The sequence below is a fragment of the Natator depressus genome, chromosome 1 (genome assembly GCF_965152275.1).
Source record: "Natator depressus isolate rNatDep1 chromosome 1, rNatDep2.hap1, whole genome shotgun sequence".
Lineage (NCBI taxonomy): Eukaryota > Metazoa > Chordata > Testudines > Cheloniidae > Natator > Natator depressus.
In genome coordinates, this window is record NC_134234.1 from 248,723,826 (window position 1) to 248,743,371 (window position 19,546).

General features: G+C 40.8%; 1 protein-coding gene across 1 annotated transcript in view; it reads right to left on the reverse strand.

Moving 5' to 3' along the window:
* The window catches only part of LOC141978477 (uncharacterized), a 177,930-nt gene that overhangs the window by 99,596 nt on the left and 58,788 nt on the right, over positions 1 to 19,546 (reverse strand). Inside the window, exons 4-6 of the mRNA XM_074940624.1 lie at positions 17,188 to 17,352; positions 10,331 to 10,549; positions 4,203 to 4,303 (exon numbers count right to left, since the gene is read on the reverse strand). Coding sequence (XP_074796725.1) covers positions 4,203 to 4,303; positions 10,331 to 10,549; positions 17,188 to 17,352 — 485 coding nt within the window. The remainder of the gene's footprint in view (positions 1 to 4,202; positions 4,304 to 10,330; positions 10,550 to 17,187; positions 17,353 to 19,546) is intronic.

The window sequence follows — 19,546 nt, forward strand, 5'->3', positions numbered from 1 at the left end:
AGGGCAGCCTTGTGGTTAAGGCACATGATAGGGACTCATGAGAGCTGGGTTCAGTTCTCAGACTCTGGCATAGACTTTCTTGATCCCCTTAAGGGAATCACATAAGCTCTCCATTCCCAGCTAATCATACTACTTCCTTTCTCCCACTTTTTGTCTGTCTTGGCCATTTAGAATGTAACCTCTTTGTGGCAGGGACTGTCTCTCACTATGTTTGTACAAGTGAATAGTTCAAGAAGACCCTGCTCCCAGTTGGAGCTTCTGGGCACTACTATAATATAAATAATAATTATTAAGGTGCTGAGTAAATAAAAACAAAATGAGTGTTATGGCACACCCATACTTTTTGTGATTTTTTTTTCAGTTTGATCATAAAAATTTGACAAAACAAAATCCAGACTTTCCTTAGTGTGAACTGCTGGATAGTAAGACTAATTTTCAGAGAAATACTATGTTTTATCGTATCTACTACACTGCACAAATAGCCTCTTCCTTTGTACCTTGCACACCGTAAGCTTCCATTTGACTTCACAAGGAATACAGGATTGGGATCAAAATACCCAATCCTAAGGATGGGAAAAGGACCCGTCACCTAAGGACCTCCCAGCTGTGTCACTATGATGCATACAAATACAGCTCAGATATTCACAGTAACAGCAGGAAGAAGACTCGGTCATGCTCCAAAATAACAGGCATCTACAACTCAAGCTTAAGGAGAATCACTGTTGGCAGAACTGAACCTATGATGCAGAGTGGACAGTTTTGATTCCATCCAGTAGAAGGCAATGGTCTAACCAGCCCTTCACACTGTTAAACATATTTCTCTCCTGGAAAACAGTCTCTTATTTCACTCCTACCTTTAGCTGTGCTAATAAAGATTTACCCCGTGAATTAAATGCAATTAAGTCGACTTTTAACCCCCTGAAAATGAATCCCTTAATGTTTTTAATCTTTAATGTAGCTAATTTACAGAGGTCCCTTTAAGAGTGCTTGTTAGGTGTGTACATCATAAATGAATAAAACACAAAAGAGAGGCATGAAAGCTGTTTGTTATGGGCTCTGCTGACATAGCATACTGTTTCAATCTAATATAAGAAAAATAAGGTGCAATTTGAGCAATGTGACACCAGCTGTTAACTTTATAGGCTACACTTTAAAAAAAAACAAACCAAACATGCATACTGTATTTTCAAAAAGCTTCTTAGTCAGGTGCAAAGAAAGACACAGGTGATCAGCAAGTCCTTCTGAAGGAACATCTGTTGTAAAAAAGACGAGAGAGATGGGGAAGGTGCCATTTTCTATCACTATAGTAAACACCTAATGCACCGTAAACAGAACAGGTCATGCGGTAAAACATGAAGAAGCTCTTTTTAATCATCTGAATAGAAATTTAATATCTTTGCATTTGCTAAGCAAGGCGACTTGCCCAAGCAACCAGATACACAAAGCTCTATATATTTGTTCTGCTTTTGTTGCTACTGAGTGAAGCTTCTAAGTCACAAGCATTAAGGCTGGTTTTTATTAAGTAGTTTTGCCATTGAGTAGACATTAGGAAAATTAGGGTATCTGAACACGTAATAGTGGAGTGTAAGGAAACCTGATAGATCAAAGGAAAATAGCCACATATACAATATAACAAACACCTACAACCTCCTTTTTATTATTATTATTTTGTTTTTTTTGCTATTGAGTTTCTGGGTCCAATTCTAGGCCTGATTCACCAGTTCATTACCCCTGTTGTATATCAATGTAATGCAGCAGAATTACAGCATCATAAAAATGGAGTCATGCAGTGGTGAATCAGGACCTCTGGCTAGTGCTGAATGACATGAGGAAAAAACATTGGCAACCAGCCTACATTAATGTCTCCACCCATTGCTCTCACACGTAGCGCTACACCAGGGCTGGGGTAACAGCAGGAGAACCTGAACAAATCATCATCCACACGAGGCCCATCGACTCATGATGACGTTTAAGCAGTATATCAGTGCAGTCATTTTGCAACAAGTGAATGGAAAATCAGCCTGCCTCCAGGCATATGCAAAAATGTGGCCCTGATGTTCAAAAGGGAGACCTTGCAATATAGCAACATTAATATTCCAGTGAGTATGTTTTAGCTTTGGCCGTGTTACCTGATGCATTACCTCCATGAAGGATGATCTCTGCCAAAAGCATGAGTCTCCTGAGCGCACTAGGAAAGCAAAATTTTCAGTTGGGGGGGGAATGAGGGGGAGAGGTGAGCACACAGTTGCTGTCCAAAACATATTAATAATAGAAGTGGGCTGCATTCAAAATGCCAGCAAAGCCACCACAGTGACATTAGAGCAGCAGTTTACCACATTTCCTGGCACTGCAATGTTATTCCTTGAAGTATTGCTTTTGAGGGTGGTCTTCCAGGAATTATGCCAAATATATAGGGCACCCACTGCTATTCACACTAGATGTGTTAATGCCGAATATACTAGCCAGACTGGCAGGCCTTAACAGAGCATGTTACATTTTTCTGAAGCTGTTCAGCCCATGCTAAGTTAGCCAAGTTATCCTAGATAGCAAAGCGACTATCAGTTTTGCAGAAAGCTGAGATATCCTGCCTTTCCAAAGGCAGAAAATAAAATGTGACCATAGGTGAAGACTGGGAAGAATATAAATGAGGATAAATGCCAACTCAGAATATTGGTGTAAAGAATACTTTCTGAAGCAATAGAAGCAAGGAGAAGTTAATATATATTCAAACAGAAGGGCTCTATATTTGAAACAAATTTTGGCCCTACTACTTTGAGCCAAGAGCTACATACAAGCACCATTTCATACACACCAGACTTAGACCAAATTAACTTTATGTCTTTTGTTCATGCGTTTGTTTAGATTTTGTGAAAGGTGCCAGACAGAGCCCCGGAAACTGACATTCTCTGTTTAATAACAGAACAGCTACCCTGCAGGCAGCTGCAGGGCAAGCTTCCCCCACACTGCCTGATCAAAACACCTCAACACTTATCTGGAGGGGCCCTCTTTATCGTGAGAGTATAGGTCGGCCCTTGGCCACTGTGATGAGACTGCCAGTGGGGCTGCCAGTTAGTGCCAGTTGTGGTGATGGTAACTGTGGTGTGGACACTTATCCCTGGGAACTAGACTGAAACCATCAAAGAGCCTCAGGTGTATAAGCAACAACTTTAGGCCACTGGTAGCCTTGGCCACAATCCAAACAACAATCGAGAAGCTAGGCTTTGTTTAAAAAAACGATGTATTTTTCCTTACATGTTTGTTTTTATAGTTAGCAGATCAGACTATCATTATATGGCTGCATTGTTCTTACTCTTAACATATGAAATGTTTTGGATCAGATACAGGAACCTAGCTAGAGACTTTATCTACCTAAGGAACTTTTACTCAGTCTTTAATGTATTTCTCCTCACAACATACCAGTGAGCTAAGGAAGCACTATTTTACAGATGGAAAATGAGGCACAGTAGAGCTAAATGCACCAAAGCACCTATGCTTGAGGTAGAACTAGAACCCAGCTCTCCCATACTCCAGGCTAGGGCCCTAACAATCAGACCATCCATTTCTCTTGAAGCATAGCTTTTGCTGCTCCAGATTAGCATTGTATCCTGCTCCAATCATGGCTAACAGTCTGCATTTGTTTTTAGATATTTTTGGTAGCCCCATATAACTTCTCATTCGATGTTTGTGAATAAGAATTCCATATGCTCTATTAATGGATAGCTCCCACCATTTTCTTCATATACAGACTCATAGTTTGATTAGTTTTTCTTTTTTTTTTCCTTTATTTGTGTGTTGGCTATATAATACATGTCCCAATAAACATAATGCATATATGAATGCATCATACTGGATCAACCTCAAATGAATATTTGATTTTGTTTTAATTTGCTTCCACATTGTTTGCTTGGATCCCCAGGGCCTATGAGTGAGATGCAGTTGCATAATGGTTTGAGAGATGAGAATTTGATATTGATATTCCTACATTTATGCAGAAGGTGCAGGTGTTTTAAAGTATTTATGAAATTGCTTGATTGACTCTCATATAGAAGCCTATTGATGATAAATTTAAGCTTTGCAGCTAGGGTGTAAAATTATTATATTAACATTACTACCGGTCATGGATGTCATAAATCTTAAGAGAAAGGATGCATATGTCACATACAGTGCATGAAAAAGTTGTTCTTTTACCATGGATAACTTACCATTGTGTAGATACTCTGCTGATCAGCTATTCCATTATTTGAATAAGTATCTGATGTCTTGTTTTCTTTCAAGAAGGCAGGTGCAAGATGAAGCAGGAAACCTGCCAAGAAAGATAATAAAGTGCTATTTGGTGCTGAGGACCAATGCTTAACATTAATGCAATGCTGCTAGCAATTAAAGTGGCTAGTATAGTAATAAGAAACTGGGAAGAAAATAATTTCTGATCCCAAGTGTAAGAGGTTCATTTCTTTAATTGTCATCATCTTTAGTACATATAAAATATTTGTTGGGATTGTCTGATTGCAGACAAAATGAAACGAATAAAAAACCTATAATGCACAAGCCATTAATATGTTACAATATGATCAATTGCTATTCCAATGGAGAGGAATCTTACAAACTGAAGCAAACAAAATTACAATAAAATTAAACAGGAAAATAATGGGAAAAAATTAAAGGCCATACACACATTGGGGAGCAATTATCCACTTGAATAATCCAACTGCCTTTTATGTGCTTCACAATCTAGACTAAAGCAAGAGAGGTCTCAGAAAGAACAGCCAGAGTTTCCCTATGTACTGTATTCACCTTTGCAATATTAAATTTGGGTTTGTTTAAACAACTTCAAAAAGGATCCCATGCAATTTCAGTATTTTATTTGGTTCAACAAAGAGTGGCAAATCCAACATGTTGTTCAAAACTTTTAAGTTCAGTATTGCAAGAACCAAAAGCTATGGAGGTGGAGCTGCCAGGGTTTTTGTTTGATTAGCTATAACCACCTATGTCCTAAGAGATTCTGGATCCAGGAGACTTTCTGAAAGAAACATGATTCCGTCGATTTTATAAATTGTGTTAAAATTCATTAAACAAATGAAAATAAAATCAAGAAAACATATAATCAAACCTAAGCCATTGTTAATACTAAGCTAAACTAAAATAATACTATACAACCATCAACTCAATATCAAACCAAGGTCAAATTAAAAAAATTAGCAAGTTAGTCTCAGTGCTGGAATGGAATTAAATCATCAAATTAATTCTAAAAATAATCAATCCTTACAAATTCTAAAGGGGATTCCAAGTGGGCAGTTGTCCATTTGGTTATAAATCCCAGATGAAGAATATTACAAAAGTCCATCGTATTTGTAACTTGGAGCTGGTTAAATGTCTTAATACTGAAACCAAATTATTATCTAATGTCTGAACCACAACCTCAGAGCTAATTATAAAGCTTCCTACTTAGAATTCTATTCTTAGGTGTTGACTAATAGCCCCTCCACCCCCCACCCCACATCCAACAAAGAAATAATACAGACTTTAACACAATACTCTCAATAAGCAGAAGTTTAACAACTCTTATCTACCAGATGTTACAGGTAACGATTTCAGGACTATTAAACGACCCAGGACTATTAAACACAGACCACACTTTAATAAGTATCTTTATGAGATGATATTTAGGGATTTCTAAACCTGGGAGCTTTCCTATGTGAACTCTATGGGTTTTTACAGACACACATGCATACACTTTCAGACCTTAAAATTAAAAGACTATAAAAAAGCTGGGATGTCTCCCAGCTAATAAAAACAAAAGACAAACATAGAAAAAAGGAAAACTAAGACACCAAACTGGGGGGGTCTCAAACTCTTCAGCTCTCGCAATCTTCTGGACACTTGTAGAGTAGGACCTGGAATTGTGGTCAAGGAGTCAGACAGTGACATTCTGCTGAGACAGTGCTTCTTGCTAGCAGCTCTTCTTTGGGTGCAGGGAGACTGGTCAAAGGCTGCTGTTTATGTCTTGATTTCCTCTCCCCAACGTGGCTGGAATTCTGGAATGTTGGGTGGGTTGTTGCCAGACAGGAAAGACTTCTTGGCTTAAAATCTTTATTTCTGTGTTGGATGTGGGGTGGGGGAGGGGCTATTAGTCAGCACCCAAAAACAGAACTCTAAGTAGGAAACTTTGTAATTAACTCTCAGGTTGTGGTTCAGACATGTATGGTTTCCTATCTTTGCTTACTTCTTCTTGCAGCACTTTCCTCCAAGGCCATCAGACAAATCAGTGAACTTCTGTTTGAAACAGCAATTTTAAAAAATATTCAGTGTTTACATACCACAGATATTGTAAGTCTGTGACACTTATTTTGTGGAAAGGAGGGAATTGCTAGGGTTCTTTTTCAACAACTAGTCACTCAACATTCATCCATCAGCAAAATTAAAAATAATTTGACTTATGATCAATGTCATTACTCTTCTCACAAACAAGAAAATTTACAGCAATCTTTCTATTTTGGAACTGGGCTGTGTGTCAAACAGCTTATCTTGTGGAATATTCATCTTGATAGAGAAAAGTGGCTTTAAGACCTATCAAGATGAAATCCATTTAAGAAATATAATTTTTAAAATTTATAAGAGGTCTTTTATTCCCCTATATGCTATTTCTCTCACAGTACACCCAGAGTAATGCAAGTCTTTTAGAATTAATGAGGCAAAGTCGTGTCCTTTTTAATCTTCTCCACAGCTACTTCAGAACTACAAGCCAGATCATGGAGGCAAAGGAAGGCTGTGAGATGGGAAGTTGGCTCAAGATTTAATTGTTGATTTTCCATGTTTTATATCCTTCTGCAAGTTCCAACCTTAAAAAATTCTTTTTGCAAATGTGGATGGCTTCTCAGCTTTATTAATAACGTGTGCAATGTTTGTGCCCATGTCTCAAGTTATCTTTACTATAACAAATTTCCTCTTTGCAGCTGTGACTTTGTCAGGATTATTTTCTTTTATCACACAGAGTGGACAATAAGAAACCAAAGCCAGCAAAAAAATTCAAAATACATATCAAGCCAGTGACATAAGACACCTTTTAGAGCAGATGCCCTAAGGGAGAAAATAAGAGTAGGAAGAGATGTCAGAGAAGACATGCCACTGTGCTAGCTACTGTAATTATCTGGGGCATGTATAATGTGCACTGAAAACAATAACATAGATGAGGTAATTTATCAGTGTGGAGGAGGTGCAAATTCTAGTATTTTTGTGTTACACTCACACAACTGCATAACCTCACTAGGATTGTACAAGTAACTGAGGGAAGAATCTAGCCCTAATATAGGTAACCATTTTTCAGTTCTCGGTGTTGCAAATTTAAAGAGAAAATTGTAAATATTCTGCCATTATAAAAAATACATGTTCCTTAATATCACTACTGCCTTTGTATTGATAAAGGCATTCATAGCCTCATCCTACAAAGTCTTATTACTAAGTGTAGTGACTACACATGGTAGTTAGGAAGTTTTTGTGGGATTGGGCCTTTAATGGGGTCATTGATAGGAAGTCAGGTTACGAGCCTAAACATGGCAGGTAAACCATGCACTCAGAAAAAAGACACTTCCTCTGCCCTGTCTCTCCACCTCGCACCATTCCTCACCCCTAACTCTGGCTGGAGGAAAATGGGAACAACTAGGACACGCTTGCAGCTGCAGGTTTGGCCCCTTGGGGCCCTCAGATTGCTCTAACAATGCAGGTGAACTGGCCCTATCCAGAGGCTCTACCACAATTGGGGAAGTACAAAGTTGAGATTTGCACCACCTTAGTACACTGCTCCCTGAGCAGCACTCCCCTCCCCTCGCCCTCCCACGCCCAACATATGGCCCTTTGTCATCTGTCCTTTATTAATTTTCTAATCCATAAGAATACTTGACTTCTCACTTCATGACTACTTAGTACTGTTCGATAAGAGACTTTTCCTTTGGCCTTTAGAAAGTGCATACAAATTATGTCAAACGGTCCTCTTCTATTCACCACTTTGCTGACATGCTCAAAGGATTCAAACAGATAAGAGAGGCATGATTTTCTTTTGCCGAAGTCATAACCACACTTTGTTTTCATTTCTCTTTTTTCCTTTTGCGGTATACTTCTGTGATTCTAAATAGTCTCCATATTGAGCCCAAGGATTTTAATTTCTCTCTTTCTCTCTTTTTTGTTTAATGTTTGCCTTTAGGGTCTCCTTGATTAGCTTATTCATTTTCATTTAAGTCTCTTTTCTAAAATTTAGTTTGCACAAGGGGAATACTCAGGGAAACTGTTGAGCCAGTTTTCCCACTGCTTTGTGCTGCTAGAGATTTTGTGTTCAGGGGAAAAGGAAAAGGAGTACTTGTGGCACCTTAGAGACTAACCAGTTTATTTGAGCATGAGCTTTCGTGAGCTACAGCTCACTTCATCGGATGCATAGCATATCGTGGAAACTGCAGAAGACATTATATACACACAGAGACCATGAAACAAAACTTCCTCCCACCCCACTGTCCTGCTGCTAACAGCTTATCTAAAGTGATCATCAAGGAAGGCCATTTCCAGCACAAATCCAGGTTTTCTCACCCTTCCCCCCCCCCCACAGACACACATACAAACTCACTCTCCTGCTGGTAATAGCCCATCCCTCTTTGAAACCTCTCTTTATAATGCGCATGATAATCAAGGTGGGTCATTTCCAGCACTAATCCAGGTTTTCTCACCACCCCCCCCCACACACACCCCCCTCCAAAAACCACACACACAAACTCACTCTCCTGCTGGCAATAGCTCATCTTACAATGTGCACAGCAATAATCCAAGTTTAACCAGAACGTCTTGGGGGGGGGTTTGTAGGAAAAAAACAAGGGGAGATAGGCTACCTTGCATAATGACTTAGCCACTCCCAGTCTCTATTCAAGCCCAAATTAATAGTATCCAATTTGCAAATGAATTCCAATTCAGCAGTTTCTCGCTGGAGTCTGGATTTGAAGTTTTTTTGCTTTAAGATAGCGACCCTCATGTCTGTGATTGCGTGACCAGAGAGATTGAAGTGTTCTCCGACTGGTTTATGAATGTTATAATTCTTAACATCTGATTTGTGTCCATTTATTCTTTTACGTAGAGACTGTCCAGTTTGACCAATGTACATGGCAGAGGGGCATTGCTGGCACATGATGGCATATATCACATTGGTGGATGTGCAGGTGAACGAGCCTCTGATAGTGTGGCTGATGTTGTTAGGCCCTGTGATGGTGTTCCCCGAATAGATATGTGGGCACAGTTGGCAACGGGCTTTGTTGCAAGGATAGGTTCCTGGGTTAGTGGTTCTGTTGTGTGGTATGTGGTTGTTGGCGAGTATTCGCTTCAGGTTGGGGGGCTGTCTGTAGGCAAGGACTGGCCTTTCTCCCAAGATTTGTGAGAGTGTTGGGTCATCCTTCAGGATAGGTTGTAGATCCTTAATAATGCGTTGGAGGGGTTTTAGTTGGGGGCTGAAGGTGACGGCTAGTGGCGTTCTGTTATTTTCTTTGTTAGGCCTGTCCTGTAGTAGGTGACTTCTGGGAACTCTTCTGGCTCTATCAATCTGTTTCTTCACTTCCGCAGGTGGGTATTGTAGTTGTAAGAATGCTTGATAGAGATCTTGTAGGTGTTGGAGCAAATGCGGTTGTATCGTAGCCTATCTCCCCTTGTTTTTTTCCTACAAACCCCCCCCCCCCCCCAAGACGTTCTGGTTAAACTTGGATTATTGCTGTGCACATTGTAAGATGAGCTATTGCCAGCAGGAGAGTGAGTTTGTGTGTGTGGTTTTTGGAGGGGGGTGTGTGGGGGGGGGGTGAGAAAACCTGGATTAGTGCTGGAAATGACCCACCTTGATTATCATGCGCATTATAAAGAGAGGTTTCAAAGAGGGATGGGCTATTACCAGCAGGAGAGTGAGTTTGTATGTGTGTCTGTGGGGGGGGGGAAGGGTGAGAAAACCTCGATTTGTGCTGGAAATGGCCTTCCTTGATGATCACTTTAGATAAGCTGTTAGCAGCAGGACAGTGGGGTGGGAGGAAGTTTTGTTTCATGGTCTCTGTGTGTATATAATGTCTTCTGCAGTTTCCACGATATGCTATGCATCCGATGAAGTGAGCTGTAGCTCACGAAAGCTCATGCTCAAATAAACTGGTTAGTCTCTAAGGTGCCACAAGTACTCCTTTTCTTTTTTCTTTTTACGAATACAGACTAACACGGCTGTTACTCTGAAACCTGTGTTCAGGGGGTTTCTTTGGAAAATATACTAGTGACTGGCTTGAACTAATTATTTGCTATAAAGCCTGTTTTAATTTAAATTTCTCCTTACCATTGGCATCCAGGGCTGCAGATCCAATATCATGTTTCATCCGATATCCCAAAATGTCTTCTGAGGCATTGTACCATTCTTCCACATCATTCTGAATACCTTCATCTTGGCCTGTCTTTTCCCAACTCTGGTGATCCAACAAGGAAAGCCTGATTTCAGCGAGTGATTCATCTTCACTTACACACCCAATGTTCAAAGACGCAGTCCTTTTAGAAAGTTCTGTTGCAACACAAGAAAACATTACTCTTATAAATTCCACTGACTTGGTCTGAAAGGGGTATGTGAAGCATCTGATTAAAGTGAATTCACTTGAAAAATCACAGTAGCATTAGGGAGAAGTAAAACTCTGGGAATAGTTAATATAATTATGAATAATATCAATTCTGTCCTTCATTCCTAAGATTGAAAGACCAAGAAATATGTGATGAAGCACATTCTCAATACCCCCTTATATGAAAAGGAAATATGAAAATTAAATATCATGAGTCTGATTCTTCATTGCTTTGCACGTCCGTGTAGTCATTTGTGATGTATGGGAAGTAGGTGTAAGAAGCTACAAAATCAAAAATCCTCCACTCAATCACAATAATGGCAGCACAAACAGTGGTAAAGTTAGCACCACTTTTCACAGGGGTAAGTCATGACCCAAGCTACAAGTCAGTGGAGAATCATCAGGCCCCAGGACTGCTTTAATTATACTGTATATTTTACAGATTTATGTTGTTGATGTTGTTGAATTAAAAAATGTTACACTTTTGGAAAATATTTGAAACAAATATTTGAAACATTCATCTTGCAACCAATGTTCAGATTATCTGCTGTGGTCCTAGTCTTCCAGCATCAACATAAATGTATTTCAAACTAAAGTTAGGCTCAGTTAGAATGATTATTGGACCTGATTCTGCATTCATTGAAGTAAATGGCAAAATTCTTATTAGACTTCAGTGAGAACAGAATCAAGTCTGCTTTCTGTATGAGTTAGAGCCAGTTTCCCAAACTTGGGACACCGCTTGTTCAGGGAAAGCCCCTGGCGGGCTGGGCCAGTTTGTTTACCTGCCGCGTTCGCAGGTTCGGCCGATCACGGCTCCCACTGGCCGTGGTTCGCCGCTGCAGGCCAATGGGGGCTGTGGGAAGTGGCAGCCAGTACGTCCCTCGGCCCGCGCCCGGTTCGCCTCTCCAGGCCAATGGGGGCTGTGGGAAGTGGCGGCTGGTATGTCCCTCGGCCCACACCGCTTCCTGGAGCCCCCATTGGCCTGCAGCGGCGAACTGCAGCCAGTGGGAGCTGCGATTGGCCAAACCTGCAGATGCGGCAGGTAAACAAACCAGCCCGGCCCACCAGGGGCTTTCCCTGAACAAGCAGCGTCCCAAGTTTGGGAAACACTGAGTCAGAGAATAAGGAACTTATCCATCAGTCTGTACTTATCCATCAGTGCATAAGCAGCCTCTCTACATCAGTGAGCTACTTCCAAGAGTACAGACTGGGAATTAGATTCTAAGGTGTGAACTCTTTTCTGTGTTTTAACATCAAGATCATAACACCTTGAACCAGAATTGTTACCCCTTTTGAACCTGAACAGCTACTCAAAGTTCAGGGCCTTAGGATGTCTTTGGAGCAGAAATTGATGATAGACTAGTATATTTTCTTTGATGCAGCCTTCTTTATTTACAAAGAACATACAAAGTCCTGCTTCTCTGAATGCAAGAGGGGCCAAAAGCAAAAGGAGCCATTTCTTAGTTTACAGCTTTGTTCAGCCAGCACCCTTAATTCTAACCTCTCTCTAGACTTCTCCAGTGACAAACTGTGCTTATAGGCTGACACACACACACACCCCCTTACCCAAACAGTACTCATTCGACCCTCTCCACCCACTCAGTCCAAAACTTCAGGGCAGGTTTATAACTGCTTTTGTTTTAGGTGGGGGCTTGTGATTAATTTATCGTGACAGTTATGTTAACTGAATTGTGTTTTCATACCCAGTCTCAAAGAGGTTCGTGATCCATGCAGTCACCAGTACCTCTCAGCATAACAATATGCTTAAATTTGGCTCCAAATGTGGGCTAACTGGGTAGTAATCATGGGGTGTTTTATATTTCATACCTAAATAGGTCAGACATGGAACAGACAAAAATGTATACAGAAAACTACTGAAAAGAAGGAGGACTGGTCGGAACCCAAAATTCCTGCTGAAGTGGAAAGAAAATTCAAATTTTTCTGTGGAACAGGGAATCTGAATTTTTGTTTTGGAATAACTGAAAGGTTTAATTTCAACTTTACAGTTTTGACTTCTATGTTATATTATACATTAAAATATAAATCATAATAAAAGTAAAAACAGTATTGTCAAAATGAAATATTATGACCTTATTCAAATGAATAATTTCAATACTTTTTGGTCAAAATTTTTGGCTAAGTTGATACTTCTCATGGAAGATTTTGATTTTGCTAAATCTGGTTTCTGATGAGAAAACATTCTGTCACAAAAATGTGGACCGGCTTTCATAATACATGGAATTCATCTCAGTGAAGAGGGCCTGTGGCATTCAGCACCACTTAAGCCCCACATTAAGGTTTTACATGGGATTCAAAGTGGTGCAGAGGGCTTTGCATGGCCCTATGCACTGAGGTAAATTCTTCCAAGAAGAATATATCAGTAGCTGTGACATTATAATGAAGTGACAGGTTTCAGAGTGGTAGCTGTGTTAGTCTGTATCAGCAGAAACAACGAGGACTCCCTGTGACACCTTAGAGACTAACAATTTTATTTGGGAATAAGCTTTCGTGGGCTAGAACCCACTTCATCAGATGCATGGAGTGGAAAATACAGGAGCAGGTATAAATACATGAAAAAAATGGGAGTTGCCTTACCAAGTGTGAGGTCAGTCTAACGAGACAATTCAATTAACAGTAGGATACCAAGGGAGGAAAAATAACTTTTGTAGTGGTAATGAGAGTGGCCCATTTCAAACAGCTGACAAGAAGGTGTGAGTAACATTAGGGGGAACTTAGTAGGGGGGAAATTAGGTTTAGGTTTTGTAATGACCCAACCACTCCCAGTCTTTATTCAGGCCTAATGTGATGGTGTCCAGTTTGCAAATTAATTCCAGTTCTGCAGTTCCACATTGGAGTCTGTTTTTGAAGGTTTTTTGTTGAAGAATTGCTACTTTTAGGTCTTTTATTGAGTGACCAGGGAGACTGAAGTGCTCTCCTACTGGTTGTTGAATGTTATGATTCCTGATGTCAGATTTGTGTCCATTTATTCTTTTGCGTAGAGTCTGTCCGGTCTGGCCAATGTACATGGCAGAGGGGCATTGCTGGCACATGATGGCATATATCACATTGGTAGATGTGCAGGTGAACAAGACCCTGATGGTGTGGCTGATGTGATTAGGTCCTATGATGGTGTCACTTGAATAGATATGTGGACAGAGTTGGCACCAGGGTTTGTTGCAGGGTTTGGTTCCTGAGTTGGTTTTTTTGTTGTGTGGTGTGTAGTTGCTGGTGAGTATTTGCTTCAGGTTGGGGGGCTGTCTGTAAACGAGGACTAGCCTGACTCCCAAGGTCTGTGAGAGTGAGGGATCATCCTTCAGGATAGGTTGTAGATCTTGATGATGTGCTGGAGAGGTTTTAGTTGGGGGTTGTAGGTGACGGCTAGTGGCGTTCTATTACTTTCTTTGTTGGGCCTGTCTTGTTGTAGATGACTTCTGGGTACCCTTCTGGCTCCGTCAATCTGTTTCTTCATTTCACCAGGTGGGTATTGTAGTTTTAAGAATGCTTGAGATCCTGTAGGTGTTTGCCTCTGTCTGAGGAATCGGAGCAAATGCGGTTGTATCTTAGAGCTTGGCTGTAGACAATGGACCATGTGATGTGGTCTGGATGAAAGCTGGAGGCATATAGGTAAGTATAACCGTCAGTAGGTTTCCGGTATAGGGTGGTGTTTATGTGACCATTGCTTATTAGCACTGTAGTGTCTAGGAAGTGGACCTCTTGTGTGGACTGGTCCAGGCTGAGGTTGATGGTGGGGTGGAAATTGTTGAAATCCTGGTGGAATTCCTCAAGGGCCTCCTTCCCATGGGTCCAGATGATGAAGATGTCATCAATGTAGCGCAAGTAGAGTAGGGTCTTTAGGGGACGAGAGCTGAGAAAACTTTGTTCTAAGTCAGCCATAAAAATGTTGGTATACTGTGGGGCCATGCGGGTACACATAGCAGTCCCGCTGACTTGAAGGTATAAATTGTGCCCAAATCTGAAATAGTTGTGGGTGAGGAAAAAAAGTCACAAATTTCAGCCACCAGGTTTGCTGTGATAGTATTGGGGATGGTATTCCTGACGGCTTGTAGTCCATCTTTGTGTGGAATGTTCGTGTAGAGAGATTCTACATCCATAGTGGCTAGGATGGTGTTTTCTGGAAGATCACCAAAGGACTGTAGTTTCCTCAGAAAGTCAGTGGTGTCTCAAAGATAGCTGGGAGTGCTGGTAGCATAGGGCCTGAGGAGAGAGTCTATATAGCTAGATAATCCTACTGTCAGGGTGCCAATGCCTGAGATGATGGGGCATCCAGGATTCCCAGGTTTATGGATTATGGGTAGTAGATAGAATACCCCTGATCAGGGCTCTAGGGGTGTGTCAGTGTAGTTTTGTTCCTGTGCTTCTTTAGGGAGTTTCTTGAGCAGATGGTGTAGTTTCTTTTGGTAATCCTCAGTGGGGTCAGATGGTAATGGCCTGTAGGATGTAGAGTCAGAGAGTTATCTCGCAGCCTCTCGTTCATATTCCAACCTATTCATGATGACGACAGCACCTCCTTTGTCAGCCTTTTTGATTATAATGTCAGAGTTGCTTCCGAGGCTGTGGATGGCGTTGTGTTCTGCACAGCTGAGGTTATGGGCCAAGTGATGCTGCTTTTCCTCAATTTCAGCCCGTGCATGCTGGCAGAAGCACTCTATGTAGAAGTCCAGTCTGTTGTTTCAACCTTCAGGAGGAGTCCACGCAGAATCCTTCTTTTTGTAGTGTTGGTAGGAAGCTTTCTGTAGGTTAGTGTGCTGTTCAGTAGTGTGTTGGAAATATTCCTTGAGTCGGAGACATCAAAAGTAGGATTCTAGGTCACCGCAGAACTGTATCATGTTTGTGGGGGTGGTGGGGCAGGAGGACACTTCAGTCTCCCTGGTCACTCAATAACAGACCTAAAAGTGGCAATTCTTCAACAAAAAACCTTGAAAAACAGACTCCAATGTGAAACGGGAGAACTGGAATTAATTTGCAAACTGGACACCATCACATTAGGCCTGAATAAAGACTGGGAGTGGTTGGGTCATTACAAAACCTAAACCTAATTTCCCCCATACTAAGTTCCCCCTACTGTTACTCACACCTTCTTGTCAGCTGTTTGAAATGGGCCACTCTCATTACCACTACAAAAGTTATTTTTCCTTCCTTGGTATCCTACTGTTAATTGAATTGTCTCATTAGACTGACCTCACACTTGGTAAGGCAACTCCCATCTTTTCATGTATTAATACCTGCTCCCGTATTTTCCACTCCATGCATCTGATGAAGTGGGTTCTAGCCCACGAAAGCTTATGCCCAAATAAATTTGTTAGTCTCTAAGGTGCCACTAGGACTCCTCGTTGTTTTTATTATAATGAAGTGGGCTCTAGAAATATTTGAGATAGGCAGACATTAGTATTGGAGGCAATTTCACTCTCAGACTACACTTCACAAAGTTCACCACTAAGCAGGCAATGCAGCCAAGTGCGTATTAAACAGATAAGGAAATCAAGTTGTAAATGTGTGTGGAACAGATTTACAAAACAACTATACCAATATTAAATAACACATTTCAACCAGATTACACATTTTAAACACATCTAAAAACCCACATTTATAGGCTGCTTACAGTGTTGTTGTAGCTGTGATGGTCCCAGCATACTAGAGAAAAAAGGCGGGTGAGGTAATATCTTTTATTGGACCAACAAGAGATATTGCCTCACCCACCTTCTCTCTCTAATTGACAGGCTGCAATATACGAGATTAATCTCGCCGAGAGAGAGATTCACTTTCAAATGAGTGCATTTGGATATAGGGGCAGGGAGAGATCTTACAGCTGGACACTCTATTAGAAGTCTGGTTTGCTGAAGGAGGATAGATTTAATCACGTGCTTAAAGTTAAGCTTGTGCTTAAGTGCTCTACTGAACTGGGGTCACAAGTATGAGTCTCAGGAGCTGTAATTTCTGTAATTATTTTGACAGACAAGATAAATGAGATTAAAAATGTTTTGGTCCATCCTCTTTGTCATGTAGCAATGAGTTATGCTGGCTACCTGCTTTGTTAAATACAGTATCTGAATTCATGCATTCATATTCTGAAGCCTTCTTTTAGTGGATTTTATTATTAAGTATTATTATTACAGAACATTGACATCCTTAGAGAAAGCAGAACCATACTTTGGGTAATTCTGAACATAACTGAATATTCTGAGTTCAAAATTCCCAGAAAAGATCTAGATTGTCAATGGTCTGCTCACATGCTTACCATTCAGCAAATGCTTAAGCACTTTGCTGGATAGGGGTTTAAGTTGTGGTCTCAATTAAAACAAACATTCCCAGCAATTTGGAAAATCATGCTATATAGGGCCTGATCCAAAGCTCATTAAAGTGAGTTATAAGATGCTTATCAACTTCATTGGGCTTTGAATCAGCCCCGTATTTAGCTACGTAAATATGGAGTTATGAGCCTAACTTTATACTCTCATTTTTAAAAGTTTTAGCCAAAATGTTTTGTCATAAACATTTGTAGAGTGCTATATACATTTATGTTATTACACAAAAGGGGAAAAAATCAGGAATCAGATAGGAAATCAACCTGAGAGATCTGATATGTCTTCCTCAGAGGAGTTCCCTTCATCGCACTGAGACAAAGAACAGCTTGTTCGTGGATTAATTCCTTCAAGTTCATTGAATGCATCTTGTGTACCACCACTAAGTTTGGATGTCTGAGATCTGACATCAGATGTAGTATCCGAGCATGCTAAAATATACAGGATAATGAAAGTAGATTAAAGAATATTTCAAGAAAAGCTTGTTTCATTTCTTTTTAATCAAGACATTTGTATTCATTCAACTTCACAATCTTTTAAAAGAATCAAAACTGTGGGTCTGAAAGTAGCTGACAGTGTCCAAGCTGATCCTGCAGCCTTTCTGCACACCCAACTCCGGACAATGGCACCGGCCTAACAAATTGCTCCTCCCAAGGGAAGGGAAGTTAGTTTTCAAAACGTACTCTTGCCCTCCTCTCTCCACCTTGACTGGCTCTTTCTCTCTTCTTTGGGCCTGGAGGTGCTCCCATACACAGGCAGCAACAAGTTAGTGGCTTCTGATATGATGCCAGGACAAAATAATCTTGCAGCAATCCATTCCCTTGGATCATTTTGCATCCTGGCTGGCTGCAGTGACCCTTAGGGAGTGCGTCACCCTGGGGATCGTTCTCCTCATTGGGCCAGTGACTTATCATAAGATCTTCTTCCCTCCCTTGGAACCGCAGAAAAAAATCTGCTGTATGTGGCCAGCAGAACAAGGATATCATTTGTCTGGTGGGAAGGACTGGACAACATTTTTGCCCCATTTACTTCCTCTTGGCCTTTTGCCTATTCCCTCGTCATGGCGATCTGCAATGCTAGGGGCAAAGAAGAGAGCCACATTTCAAAACCAGAGCCACAGATTCTGCACTCCTGCTCTCCTGGAGAGAATGTCAGGCCTACTCAAGTGTTGTCTCTATGGGCCTCATCTGAAGCCTAGGGAAGTCAATGGAAAGGCTCCCATTGATTTTAATGGGCTTTGGATTATATTCTATGTCATCTCTTCTAGTCACTTCCTCAAAGACGATATAAAGCTTAGTATTTCTCGGGCTAATGGAGATACTTCTTTAGCTCAAGGGGTAGGTGTAAGCACTCAGGAGTTAGGTTAGCTGGAGCGAAGGCAAAGCACTTTTAACAGCTGGAATAGTTGCTCAGTCTGAATCTGCTCAGGATTCTGGAACCATCAAGTTCACGTTGGACATGCTCAAAGGATTAACATGCGCATTACCATAGTCAACTCCCACATTAGCAGCTTTACATTCTCCAGTTTGCATTGTGTCCCACATGATAGTAACATGCTATCAATCCTTACACTTAGGGGCCTGTGCTTTTGGAACAGAAGGTATAGATTTCTATCTCCACTGACAACCGTGAAGTCTATATGGCTAGGGCAAGCAAAATAGTTGACAGCCATGAAGTTTATACAGCCAGTGAATTGTTACCATGAACATATTATGATGCATCAGTAGGCTGTGAAAAATCTTTGCAGATTTTGTGAGTAGGTCTGCACTAAAAGGGCAGTTGCTTTTATTTTACTGAAGATAGCCCTATTGAAATTTCAGATGCTGATCATGTAATAATAGCTAGCTCTTTCATGACTATAAGGGGGCTGCTGCTATGTGTATACTGCACTCCTGTGAAAAAGGCATTGGCTCCCCTTCAAATTGTTCAGCTATGAGTGTCTTCAAACAATGAAAGGAAAGCCCTAAGACATAACATGATGCATGTTGTCCCAATAAATTCTTGTTCTGCATGTCCCTTGGTCTCATTATCTCAACTACCAAAATAGCTTATAAGTTTGGTTATGTAAAACCTTGTGAAGTAAATTCTCAGCACTTCATTTTGTCCTTAGTTGAAAAATGTCAAAGATCTTAAAATCAGATCATCACATGATACCTACTGATTATAGTTGGCACTGGTAGCTACACCTACAGTTAAGATTGCCCAGCAAACTGTACTGCAAGACCCTGTTTTCAGTTGCTTACAGCTTTATCAAATTGTAACAGTTTGGTCTGGAATTCAGCCATTTCCAAGAACAAAGTTAAAGGAAAATATGTTGTTTTGTGCATGTAAACAAAACATCTTATGACCATTTCATTGAGTTCTAGCACCTCCAAGCACTGGAGCAGGGACTTGAAACTTGGAAAGAGGTGGCCTTTTTGTCATAATTGTGTCTTACTATTCCTGTGGAGAAACTGCACACAAGTTGCAAAGTGATAAGCCTTTGAAAATGTAAGTTTGCATACGCTCAGTAGAGGCTTGCTGGAGATTGTCAGCTAAATTCTCTGAAGATTCCATCTGTGCTGAGCATGCTCCAGCCCAGGAGGGCACGGGGAGGGGCAGGACTTTCCCTGCAATTGCTTCTCC